The sequence below is a fragment of the Cryptomeria japonica genome, chromosome 11 (assembly GCF_030272615.1).
Source record: "Cryptomeria japonica chromosome 11, Sugi_1.0, whole genome shotgun sequence".
NCBI classification, from domain to species: domain Eukaryota; kingdom Viridiplantae; phylum Streptophyta; class Pinopsida; order Cupressales; family Cupressaceae; genus Cryptomeria; species Cryptomeria japonica.
In genome coordinates, this window is record NC_081415.1 from 24046527 (window position 1) to 24060943 (window position 14417).

A 14417-nucleotide genomic window follows, 5' to 3' on the forward strand; every position below is an offset into this window, starting at 1 on the left:
TTTGAAAGTTGAGAATGTAAATATCAGCATTTCTTAAATTGAGAAGGAAAATAATTACATTGTGAAGAATTATTTACTAGAACAACAAAAACTAGACTTGAGGGCACTAATCTTAAGAAAATAAAGCAAGATAATCAAATGCTACCAAGCATAATCAAATAAGATTGTAGTCTAATGATTGAGGTTGGGAGTGTTGCCACACAAAAGAACCAGGTTCAACCCCAAATAGATGTAAAATTTGGGTTGACTCAACATGTAGGGAACACTGTAAAGGACTTGAGAGAAAAATTTCATCAGCACGCAGAACTCTTATCATCACCTGCAAGTAATTATTCACCTCACAAATCTGGTTAGAAATGCATTGTCTACAACAGAGTGCACTCCAGATTCCAACAACAACAAGTAACATGTCAAAATGACAACCTATAAATCGTACCCTTTAATATCACTTCTGGTCTGTTTGGAGAAGTCAGAGCTGTAATATGAGAATAAATTCATAGAGAAATGCAAAGGTAAGCTGACTACATCAAGTGCTGAACACTAATAAAAAAGAGTAAATGAATTCAAACTATTATAAAATAGCTTCCTAGAAACTTCCAAGATATCGCAGTTTAATGTTAATGGGGGATATTTGATCAAGTCCCATGTTGAAATCACCATTGCAAAGCAGCTCATAACTTCTATGAACATGTGGTAAGGTTGTAAAGAAATGATAACAAATCATTTCCTATCTTAAAAGGAAATATTTTGTAATTCTCACAACTTACAGTTTGATAATCCCAAGTCTGTCAATAAAGAGATCATTCGATTGTATCATTATCTGTAACTAATTTATTTTTCTAATACTAATTGATTTGGCTTCATTGGCAACTGCCGCTGCATACCAGGCGTTTAGAAATATGGTTCCTATAGTCTGATGCATGAGCATCCTTGGGTAAAACAGCAATCTTCCATCATCCCCAAATTTGGTGATTTACAAGCACAGGTAGGCAAGAACAAAATGGTTACTCTTTGATTATTTGATCACAAATGAACTCAACTTAGGCTTATGAGCCACCATAATGAGGATGAGATGGTTAAAACATGTCTGCAAATAGATTCAAGCAATGCAAGATTGTGTAAAAACAGCTAAGGGAGACACTCTTCCACAGTAGCTACATAATTGCTGCACAAGTCATTCCACAACAGTCATACAGTTGCTGTAGAAGTTGTTCCACAACAATCACACAGTTGCATCAGAAGTCATTCCACAACAGTCACAAAGTTGCTGCAGAAGATGTTCCATAGCAATTTTGTAGCGGCCACAATGTGGACCTGGAGAAAAGCAATGTTCTTATTGTGGATCTACTTGTTGCAGCAGACTCCTAGTAACCAGAAACGCGACGGGAGACTTCCGTTTCGCGTTTTGACGGCAGAAACGGGTTTCCCGTTGCGGACGGCCGTTTCAGCAATGATTTTTGTTTTTCTAGCAGTTGCCCTTAAAATTTAAATAAAAGCTTAGATATTTTTATCTCCGTTTCAGCAATGAATTTTGTTTTTCTAGCAGTTGCCATTAAAATTTAAATAAAAACTTAGATATTTTTATCTTTTCCTTAATTTAGAGGTGGAGTTTATAAATGCCAATAAAGCTCAAGCTGGAGTTAACATTAATTTGCAATTTTTGTAAGTCAGAATTAAGTATCACACAAATTTATTTTTGTCCTCCTGATTTTATTATACTTGTTGTGTGAAATATTTTATACAAATTATTTTAAAATGAAAGAATGAAATCAAAGAATGTTTAAAATTTTTATAGAGATATGTTTTATAATTTTTATTTTTAAAATTAATTTTATTATATTATTTATATATATATATATAATCCATTTCTTATACGCAACCTTTAAACTTCTGTTTCTCGTTACGTTGCGGTTACCGTTGCTTTTCTCATTTCTCGTTTCTGGTAACATATAGCAGCAGAGTATGTCGACGTCCATCTTGTTTAAGCATCTCAGGGCTGCCAAGTTCAATGTTGAAGCAGCTCCATACAGCATTGATTGATATTGATGACATTGATAAGCTCACGAAGAAGGCAGAAAACCTGAACGTTTTAGATGTATCTGGAGAAGTGATTCGGTTGGTATTGTTAAAAAATGCTTGAAGGAATGGTTATACATAATATAGAAGGGGTCTCGTAAGAATCCCCACATTGAAAAGATTCAAATTGATACAAATTATATACTGTTCATTTGTGGCAGGGCCCAGAAAGACAACCAATTCCTTCCATTAGCTCTGGAGCACGTGGGCATCATCATTAAGCCCAATGACGTGACAATACAACAGTTCCATCATCTTTTTAGGAGTTGAAATGCCATTGTTGTTTATACATAAGCGGTAGAATAAGTTTCAGAGTCAAGTCAAAGAGTTAGAACTACCCTGGAAATCAATCTCTAGAGTTAGTTTTCCTGTAGTAACTCAAGGGCCTCTTTTCAAGGGGAAGTGCGTTTAAATAAATAAAGATACTAGTAATCTACCTGTCACGTCTTCTGATTTGTAGCAGTTTAAGAGTCTGAAGTTGGTATTGTGTCTGTCTAATTGTATAAACCTAAATAACTGAATAACTTCATGTCTTCGAACTCGGAAGATGTCTTACTGAGGGAACTTGGAGCTTGGCTGCGAGGACAAGTCTGTCATTTGTTTTAAGGCGGCACAGAAAACTTATGAAGCATTGAAATCCTGGTGAGTTCTTTTCAATGTCAACTTTTAGTTTCTAAAATTTGATGGTGTAATAATAAATTTTTTTGTTTCCTTGAAAAGAATATAAGTGGTTTTATGTTGAAACAATCCAGATTCTGAACCACATGGAGCGCTAGGGAGTAGGTGTTGAAGTTATATAGCTGCGAGAGAGTCTTCTCTTGCATTGGTAATTTATTTCATATCCGTTTTGTTGACGTGATTTTTATGACAGCGTCAAACATAGAATAAAGTTGTCTAACGGTCACTTCACTCTGTCTTGATCAAAGTGCGATTGCATGCTAAGATTGCAAGAAGTTCAAACAATCGACTCCAAGGTTCGTTTATGCTATGGACGTGACTCAGTTGGCTAATGTGATTGCTAGTAATCCAAGGGGCCTTACGTTTGCATCATTCTTTCACTTCTTTGTTGTGGCTGAAACTCCATCATCGGATATGGCAATTCTGCAATGTTGCTGCTTCGAACGGACTAAAATGAACTGAAAGTAAAAGGGAAAGGGTTTAGAAGGATCTAAATCTACTCCCAAGGGCAGTGATAACAATGAATAGTGCTTTGGTGGACAAATTCCAAATAAACCAAGCTCTGCTTCACCAAGATCAACTACAACTCCGCAAGAACCGGTGCAATCTTCTGAGGATGTTGAAGGATTTTCAAATCAAGAAAGTGCATTTGAATACCCAACACGACGCAATCCAAATGACTATTCACAATCGAACTTAGCATAAATTTGGGGGTTCCGGCTAACTTTACATTGCAACTTACAATCAGCAAGATGCAAAAAGTATGAACCATGGAAATTCATCAGACACCATTACATTCTCCATTGAAATCAAAGCACTTTATCTAACAACTTCTTGTGATGTTCACACATCGCCCCATTGCAAATGGGGACCCCCACTCTTTCGCTTTCTAGGTTAATTGTCTTAGCTTAAGTTGGTTGTTGTCAAATCTTTGCTATTAACCTTTTGTTTCTACTTACTCAAGAGCCGATCAAGTATCTTTCTTGGAGATGAAGTAAGGTTCGACACTCCCTTTGCTCAGCAAGACATAAGCATTTCCAAATCTCCCAGCACTACCCGTGGGTGCCCAAACTTGACCACATCCATTTCCATTCCACCTCTCCATCATTCATCGCTCCCATTTTCCTTTACCTTAACCTCCACTACCACTTCCATCTCCTTCCACATCACTTATCCCTCCATCTCCTTTCATCACCTACCCTTTTGCCTCACCCTCACCCTCAACCTCACCTTCGCCTTCACCTTCACCTTCACCCTCACCTGCCTAACCCTCCTCCCATCCCAGAATACTCATCCACTACCCTTCCATCCTACATTCTAACCTACTCATAATTCACCTACCTATACTCATCTACTACCTTTATTCCCCAACCCCCATTTTCCTAACCCATAACTCACTCTTTCCCACCTTTCCTTAAGCTTACCTCTATCCCTATCCCTAACCTTCTTATCCATCTATCCCACCTTTCCTTAAGCTTACCTCTACCTCTACCCCTACCCCTAATCTTCTTACTCATCTATCCCACCTTCCTTCCCCTAGTCTAAACCCCATCCCATTATAACCTACACCCCTACCCTAATCTTCTTACCCATCTATCCCACCTTCCTTCCCCTAGTCTAAACCCCATCCCATTATAACCTACACCCCTCTGCCCTTTCATTACCCCTTTATACCTCCCATTGCAGATTACTCCCTAACCTTCCCTAACTCCATCCACTACCACTTATAGCTCCTAACCCCACGCATCTCCTACTTCCATCATTTGTATCCCTTATGTCCCCCTTTCTTCACACATCCCATTCCCCCCTCTTTCTCCATGTAGCAGCTACCCTTAACATTTCCTACCACTCCCCCCTCATATTTCTCTCCACCGTATCACATCATCCTTTTGGGCCCCACACATTAAAAAATGGAGAATCAAATAAGATTTTTAAGGACCTTCCTTGCTGGGACCCACCGAGCTTTAGCCTGGGGATTTTAAGTGTTTTTAATTACCATGGCACATATTGCTTGGACCCCACAAAATCTGAAATGGAGATTTTAAAAGCTTGTTTTAAGGCATAGTATTTCCTTTGACTTCCTTTACCACCGTAGCTTTGATTGGGCCCCACCAAACTTATTTTTGGGAAAGAGAAAAAAGTTTTTAAGGCATATTTAGAAAAAAAAAGTATCGACCTCATCAGTCTTTGCAAGGTGTGGTAACACAAAATAAGGAGCTGGCCCTTCACGAAGATGTGTCACTTTAGTGAAGATAAAAGAAAACAGACCCTTTAACCTCCACCGGCTATATAAGAAGACACTCATCCTCATTCTAAGGCATCGATCAAAGCAATTTATACAATCTGCTCTGGATAAAATGATTGATCATTTCATTGATCAAACATACGTTGACAAGGAGAATTGGAACAAATTTGAGTTTAAGGCAAGTTGCAGCAGACAGAGAGGCGGAGCTACAAATTTGAGGATCAAAATTCAGATCAGAACTGATTGTTATTTCCCAAATTTCTGATTGTTATTTCCCAAATTTGAATTAATGATGCATTAAGGGTGTGAAGAATTGTTTTGTTTGCATGTTTCTTGATTCATTATATGTCTTTTAGGTTTTGATAGGAGGATCGGAAGCTAATAAAGAGATGGTTTCAGACTACACTCAGGCAAATTGAATTCAAGGACTCACACATCAATATTCACATTTGAAAAGGGACAATATCAAAATTCAATCACATGAAGAAGATGGATTAGACCATTACTATGCACTTACAGAGCTGAATGCAGGATATTCAACACCTTAAACAGAATTGGAGTTTGATACAAAGGCAAAGGGGCAGATTTCAAAGGAATTCCAGATCATTTTCCAAGGTTCTGATTTGATGTTTGATATGAAGATAGAAGAAAGAGAAAGATGAGCACCTAAGGAAGCATGGAGGACAAGTCACGACAACATCAATCTGGAAGATAATTATTCAGAAATAACTTCCTCCACCATTCAAGAGATCTGATTACACTTACATTGAGAAGCAGGTTGAAAGGAAGTGCTCCCTGATTGGAGTAAAATCTGCTTCCATTGCTCATAGTTGGGAGCGATGTAGGCACTTGAATGGATGAAATGAAAGGAGTGGGCAAAGGATGTATTAAATTTCAAGTTTGGATTTCAACTTCATTTGAACACTTGAGTGAATTTCCTAATTCGCTCCCGTACCTTCCGACATGAGCAAAGTTATTCAAGCTCATGTACCTTGATGTAATGCCCCCACTTTGAAATATATTTTAATAATAAATAATTATAATAATATTAAAATACAAAAGAATTAAAAATATAATTTAAATATAATAATATTAAAATACAAAAGAATTAAAATATAATTTAAATTAAAATATAAAATAATATAGTTAAATATAATTAAAATTTAATTAAGTTAATGAATGGTCAAAAGACATGAAATGAAAAGTTGCGACTCCCTCAAATATGAGATATAAAAGGAAGAAGATAACCTTATGAGATATAAAACAAGGCGGTTTGATGCATTAATAAACCAATCTCACCTTTGGCGCTAAGAGCAAATTTGAATTTCTAATGAAGAAGTCGGCCAGCTTGGGGAAGATACAATTAATTTTATTTATTCAGACAAAGTTGGCTTATCAAGAGAGAGGTGAAGGCACCTATATAAGAAAGAACACATCTTAGTCATTCATCATTCAAACACATTCTTCTCTAGAGCGAACTTAAGAAGCAAACTTAGGAGGCAAATTTCATCAACAGATTTCATCAAGTATTAAAGAAGCCAATTTCAGATCTTAAGAAGGAAGGTTAATAATCTTCATGAGCCGAATTCTACAAAGAACAAATTGGAAAGAGCAAACTACAACAGCTGATTTGAAGGCGAATTTCAAAACTTAATAAGGCAGGTCAAGAAAAATTCAACAATCTTCAAGCCTAGACTTGATTCTCCAAAGTGCAAATTTAAGCAGCAATGAATATAATTGATGATTGAGGAGGCGAAATTAGGATTTAAAATGCAATCTTGCAGAACAACGATCCTCCAAAGGTGAATTTGGTATACTTAAGATCAACAAGACCAAGTTGGAAGAAGATCAGGCAAGGACAAGGACGACCTTTTCAAACCTCATCATCATCAAGGACACCTTAAGTGCAAGGAAGAAGACTAAAAGTGTTAAAGACTTCAAGTGTTCAAGGAATTGCAAGCAATGGAGCTAACCATCCTCAAGAACCTCATTCTATCACATGGAGAAATCACAAGATGATAGAGAAGAAGGAATGACTTGATTCTGAAGAAGCCTCATCAAACACAAGAAAGTCAAAGAAAATATACCCCATTCATCAAGTATAAGGACGAAAGAGGATAAACCAAGGTCAGTGCAAGGGTACGTTGAAGAAGAAGATAGTTCCAGAAGAGTTAATCAAAGTTAGATTCTCATTATCACCACATTGAGTATCAAAAGAGATACAATATTCTTTGACCAAGCAAATGCTAGACAAAGTGGCATCCCATTCACTATTCCTCCAATCAGAAGGCTCCACCTTAGAGTGTTCAGATTCAGTGAATCACGCTTATGCATGGACGCACAAACTTCGATATACCTACCCCAGTTTCCTATTGGCTCACAAACATTGAATGTAATTTTTTCATTGGCTAAGGGAGTTTGTTGTAACGAAACCTAATTAGGGTTTTCATCCTGAAATCCTAGCCATTCATTGTAAATCATTCAGAGCCATTGAGATGTAAAGAGCTCTCTATATAAAGCTCCGACTCTTCATTTGTAAAGGTTAATAGTGGGCTAATAGTAAATATCTAATAGCAGTAGTTAATAGTCAATAGATAGTCTTAAGAGAATAAAATAGCAATTAGAATAGAGTAGGAGGAGAAGACAAGATTGTTGCCCAAAATTGTAAATAAACTCCATTTTCATTGAAGTTATGATGAAATGTGTTGTCTCTTGCAATATGCATGGTTTCTTGTTGGATCTTCAAGTTAGATGGTAGATAATTAAAGTGAATGGAGAAATTTTTTGAATGCACTCGTGTGGATTCCGCCTAGTCCATACCACTAGCCTTTTACTGATTGTAAGTGCGCCCTGCGTGGTCAACTGGCATTGAATGAGCTTAACTTCAAATTGTTATGCGTTCATTGTTTATGCATTAACTTGAATGGTGATCAATGTTTGATGGTGATGATTTTAACATCTTTAAAACATCCTTAGAAGATTGCACTGAGCTGGTGTCGAATTGTTTAGTTTGATGGTGAGACCTAGCCCAATAGGGTTCCATATAGTCATTCATCTATATTCTTACATTCTAGGTCCTAGAATAGATTCTCTAAACCCTATGCTTTTGATATTTCTTTATCTCCCAGTGAGTAGTTAGGACTCAAGTTCCAGCTAATTAAGCATTCAAGCATTCAAATGTAAGTCCCCTTGTGATTCCAACATAATTACATCAAACCAACTGTACTTATCCACACGTAGAGACCCTACATATAAGAACCTTGGAGTTATTTCCATTGATCCTTAGGCAAATCTTCAACATACAAATAACTTTGTTCAAGAGAGGATAAGATACTCAAGGTATTTTATTCTGTGTTCGCATGTGCATAAGAAACACATCAACACAATTGAGAAAATAAAATTCTACTCTAAGTGAGGAAGGTGAAACCATGCAAGTCTTGAAAAAATAACTTAAGTGGACACCATCAAAAAACAATGTTTCACAATTATTATCTCAAAACTTATCGCAACAATTTCATACAAGTCCCCCTCCTATTACAAATGAGGGGGGTCACCCCTTTATATAGGCTTCAAGCCCTAGCTACATGCAAAACCCTAATTAGGGTTTCTCCCTAAAAGATTCCCCACACATGATGGAACCAACAATTAATAACCCATCATGCCCATATAAAAATAATTCAAAAGTACCCAAAATAGCATCCATTGCGCATTAAATGCACCACCTCTTTCAAATTCGCCCAATATGTGTTGAATATTCATCCATGCAAAAATCACCCCATTATGTCATAAATGCTCCATCATTTCCACATGTGGCAGCTACATGCAAAAAGAAGTTGCCATAAATAGATATGCAATGATCGGGTCGCCATTTGGTCAAATATTTCGGCAATGAATGCGCCACCATACTGCCATGCGTTCAATAGATCCTCGCTATGCAAGTGGACCCGACCGTCGTATATCCGCCCCTGCACATCTTGAATTGTTGGAGAGAGAAAATTTGATTCAAGAAGAATTTTTTGAAGTCTCTTCAACTTTCCTTGTTTGAAGAAGGCTTTTCATCAATTCTGCACATTTCTTATTTTTTAGGAAAATTTCCAAATTAGGGTTCCACGGTCTAGGAGAGAGAAAATTCTCCTACGAATCCAAATCTGTAAAAAAAATTGAAATTTGGATGTGATTTGATGCTTGAGAATAGATTTTTAAAAGCTTTTCCTAGGGGAATTTCTTGTTCAGTTCATCCCCGATTCCTTCCTTGCGAAGAAATTGTTTTTCCACCTTCAATTCATCCCAGCGTGGAATTCATGTTGTGAAGGAATTCTCCTTTGAAAATAAATTTGTTCCTTACCCCTAACGAAGGAAATTCTTCATGCCTTAGCCAATTTTCATGATTTCCTAGAGCTATGTTGTGAAGGCAAGAATTTCCATCACTTCGTCAATTTTTTTTTTGTCTTTAGAATTTCTTCTTCTTGGGTGCAATTCTTTCTCGAGGAAGGAATTTTTTTTGTGCTCTTTGAATTCATCACATTCATAGGGAGCTTTTTGACCAATTTGCCACATTTCCTATTTTTCAGGAATTTTCCTAAAATTTAGGACCCAGGTCCAGGAGATAGAGAATTATCTCACGAGTCAAAATCTACAAAACTTTCCGGATTCTGATAAGATTTGGTGTCTAAAAATGGAAATTTCAAAAAAATTCTCGAGGGGATGTTTTTGCTTTTCATTCCTCCTTGACCCTTTGACTTTCATGCCTTCGACAAATTTTCAATTTTCAAGCTTAAGCATGGAATTCACCATGTCTTGGAATTTGATCATTTTCCATGCCTCCAAGCACCCCTCAATTTGGCGCTTTCCATTAGTCTAGGGCGCTATTTCCATGTGCAGAGGAATGCACACTTTGTTTGGAATCTTCCATCACTTCCTTGTTTTGGCACCTTCACCATGCCTTGGGCGGAATTTCACTGTGGACGAGAAATTTCATCAAATGCTGAATCCTCCATGACCCCTCCATTTTGGCGCCCCGTGGAGTGCTTGGGCAAAATTTCATTGTGGAGGAGGAATTTCATCAAATGTTGAATCCTCCATGACCCCTCCATTTTGGTGCCCTACTAAGTGTTTGGGCGGAATTTCACTGTGGAGGAGGAATTTCATCAAATGCTGAATCCTACATGACCCCTCCATTTTGGCGCCTTGCTGAGTGTTTGGGCGGAATTTCACCGTGGAAGAGGAATTTCATCAAATATTGAATCCTCCATGACCCCTCCATTTTGGCACTCAGTTGAGTGTTTGGGCAGAATTTCACTGTGGAGGAGGAATTTCATCAAATGCTGAATCCTCCATGACCCCTCCATTTTGGCGCCCTGCTAAGTGTTTGGGCAGAATTTCACTAAGTGGTGGAATTCACAATTTTCCATGCTTTCCATGTCAACTTCACTTTGGCGCCTTGGGTGAAGTATGCGCGCTAAAACCACCTAGTTAAGGATTTTCACGTTCTCCATGGACTCCTTTGTTTGGCGCCCTTGGCCAAACTTGGGCATTGAATTGACTTGGGGAAGGATTTTCATGATTTTTCCTCATTCTCTTCATCAGGATATATATGTAATATAACATTTAAGTATAAGTGGCATCTTATATATGTCTTTTTCATTTCTTATAATTTAAGTTATATTTCATATATATTGTTAGGATGTTTGAGAGTGGTTTCAGGTCCCTAGGAATCATAATGCAAATTCTGGATTTTGGAAGATCTTTCAAATCTTCAGAATTAGTCAAATTTCAGGGCATTTCCGGATCAGGATGACATTGGTGGATTGATGTGAATTTCCAGACTTGGATGATTTTGCATGCTTTCCTCTTCTAGAATAAGAGTTCCAAACTTAACCATTTCTTTGATCCAACTTGTCTGCCTTCTGACTCTTCCGGATTTAGAAATGATCTTCATGCTTTCCTCTTCTAGAATAGGAGTTCCAAACTTAACCATTTCTTTGATCCAACTTGTCTGCCTTCTAACTCTTCTAGATTTAGAAATGATCTTTAGGAGCGTTCAGTCTTCAATGTCTTCAAGGATGTTTAGTTTTTAGTGTTTTCCTATGAAGAACCTGCCTAGAATAGATTTTCCCAAATAATAAGTGTTTAAAAATGTTAGGGTTTGGACAAAATAGGTCAGGAAAGGACTTACTAAAAATAGTAAGTTTGATTTTCTTGGTAAAATTAGACCAATTCGAGAGGCAATGAAACTTACTAAAAATAGTAAGTGCTCAGAATTCACTCAAATTTTACTGGGAGGTTCCTTGAAGGGTCCCGATTCTAGTTCTAAAATTAGTTTTTCCAAATCCCTAAAAGAAACCCCTAAAATCTAGGACTGAAGGCAGAAACCCTAAAATCAACAAAACGAGTCCTAGACTTAACCAAATTTGCTCAAACGAAAAGCAAACTTGATCAATATGACCCCCAAACATTTGCAAAGCAGAGAGATTGACGAGATTGCTGCGAAAAGACCCAAGAACAAAGCCAAAAGACCAAAAAGGCCTAAAAAGTAGGGGGTCTCCATTTGCAATGGGGCGATGTGTGAAAACGTCACAACATCTAGCCCCCACCCGAATAAATGTTCCTGAACATTTCAAAGACAAAATCCAATCCCTGGGTGAAGTGTTGAAAAACACTTTAGGGCAAGAAACCGGATTAAAGCACATTCATCAAAGATTGCTTAAGTGTGTGCATGTGCATTAATTCCTTCTCCCAAGACCATCCAGACTCCTAGAATTAGTCATGGCAGGCTAAAGGTATCTATACTTCAATAGCAATCTAGACGTTGCCTCACTGCTAGTCAAGTGTCCATAGCTCCGACAAGGTTGTCTCTAAAATTCCCACGAATATTTCTCCATTGCCAACCAGGCATCCATAGCCCCAATGGAGTTATCTGCATGCTCCCAAAGCCACTATTTTGATATTTCTTTTCATTTTTTCATCTTTTTTTTTTTGATGTTTCATTTCATTTCCGTCAATTCCTTTGGCTCGTAAGCAATGAAGCTTACTAAGGGTTTGGAAATTTGAATGGCGCTGAAGCAAGATTTAGGATTTTCACCAGCCATAACTTCTCCCAAGAGATCTAAATGACTTAGAGCAATTGATAACATAAGTGGAATACAACATCATCACCCCATCCACAAATAGGAACTCCAAACAATTTAGGCCACTCTAAAACCCTAAACCTAAGCAAAACCACTTGAGAAGACAAGCTCAAGGGAAACTAGCACCAAAGGCTGAAAACCAAAAACCAAAAAAACAAAACCAACGGGGAAACAAACAAGAAAGAAAAACAAAACAAAACAAGCCAAAACCCCAAAAACCAACAGGAAAACAAACAAAGCAAACAAAAAGGAAACCTACTCTAATAAGAACAAAAATTTCGAACAAACAATACTCACAAGACCTAAATATATACAACTCCTAACATGATTTCTCAAGATGTGCAGGAGCAACATGACATTAGTCATGGTTCGAAGCCTTGCAAATTCATCTTTAAACTGAGAAAAGTAATCTTTCACAATACAAATCTCAAACTCAAGAAAAACTTTAGGAAAGATTATCAATCGTGGCAACTCATCGGGACCATGATCAATCCATAAGCAAGTTCTTCTTCCTAAATCTCCATAATCAAATTCATAGCTTTCAAATTCAGGAGCAAGGAAAGAGACAACTTGATGGTTTTCGTGCATGGGCAAGAATTCTAGCGTGTCATCCACTACTTCATCAGGAGGTCGAAGTTGGTGGTGTATCATCCCACTTGCATCTGAAATATCCAAATTGGGATCACATGCAATGGAAAGCAAGCAGTGGTGTGAGCTGGATTTGAATGGGAACTTGGAAATAGAGGACATTTCTCCAGCTAACTCCTTTTGAATATTTGATAACGAGTTGAGCCCCAACCCGAATTGCTCTTCATTCTTCACTTCTATCATGGCAACTTGTTCCTCAATCGACATCTCACGTATCTCACTTTCTTTTAACAATTCTTCTTGGATCTTGAGTAGAGGTTCAAGCACCGACTTGACCTGCATTCCATACTCTACTTCCGTCTCAGCGGCCCACTGACTGTCACATGTCCCTTCTTGCCTCAAGCTTCTTATCATTTCTTCCATCTTGAGCATTCATGAAAGGACCTCTTCATCAAGGAGCATCTCTTCTTGCTTGATTGTGAAATCATTGCTTGCATTTGATTGAACGTCTTCCATTTCTTTGTCAACCTCCACTTCAACGGGTGTTCCTTTCTTTGGCCTGAGGTACACAAATTTTCTCTTGACTGAATTGTGTTGATTGTCCCGCTCAGTTGTGCTTTCTTCACTACAAGATGCTGTAGTAATACCTTCTTCATTTGATGCTAAGTCAATTGGTTGAAAGTGAGCATTCCGCCACTTTTCTATAGTGTACATCTTTGCCAATTCTTCCAACTTTACCTACATCTTAGCTTGGTGAATAGCTTCCCTGCATGATGGACATGTGACTTCAGAATGAGTGGTATTGTAGATCCTACACCAACACGGGAGCAAGATGCCTTCTATGCACAAGTCTTTCTCAATACTTAAGCCTTCCTTAACCATCTTCTTGAACCTCATGAAAAATTCATTTTCAGCAATTGAAGCTTCGGGTTCCACTTTCACCGGTACAACAGGCTCATGTACTTCTGAAATGAAAACTTTCCCTTGCAAGGCTAATTCCTTCCTTGATAGAAATGTTAAACAATGCATCTCATTGTGTCCACCAGTGTTATGAATTCTACAACTATTCCTTGATGTGAATTCAGTCAAACTCCGTGGATGTAACTATGCATTCAGTCTCCACCATAGTTGAAGAATGTCAACTTCTTGCTCCATTGAGAAATCTTTTTTTTTAATTTTCAATTTTCTGATTTTTTGGGATTTTTCTGACATATAAGAGATCTAACATATCTCTGATTTTGCACTTGAAAGCTCATACTCATTCCGACCAACTTGAATTTCTTCATTTGTGAAAATGAATGATTTGATGTTCATGCCGCCCTCCTTCTAGCGCCAATTATGTTGGCTGCGGAGGAGGGTAAAATAAGATTGAGATTACCTCCTCAAATATGAATCGACAAGATCTGGAACTATTCACATTCAGCCCTCCTTCTAGCGCCAATTCTATTGGTTGCGGGAGGAGGGTGAAAAAAGTCCTTAAGATTACTCCTCACAAATATGAATTGATATGATTTGGAGTTTAGCTGTTCAGGAATTCATCGCAATCAGGCCCTCCTTCTAGCGCCAAGTCTGTTGGCTACAGAGGGGGGTAGAATAAGATTGAGATTACCTCCTCAAATATGAATCGACAAGATCTGGAACTATTCATGTTCGACCCTCCTTCTAGCGCCAATTCTGTTGGTTGCGGGAGGAGGGTGAAAAAA

General features: G+C 37.8%; 1 protein-coding gene across 1 annotated transcript in view; it reads right to left on the minus strand.

Annotated features, from left to right (window-relative positions):
- LOC131859994 (DAR GTPase 3, chloroplastic-like) overlaps positions 1 to 13137 on the minus strand; it is a 52747-nt gene extending 39610 nt beyond the window's left edge. Inside the window, exon 1 of the mRNA XM_059214329.1 lies at positions 12451 to 13137. Coding sequence (XP_059070312.1) covers positions 12451 to 13137 — 687 coding nt within the window. The remainder of the gene's footprint in view (positions 1 to 12450) is intronic.
- Between the last annotated feature and the right edge of the window lie 1280 nt (positions 13138 to 14417).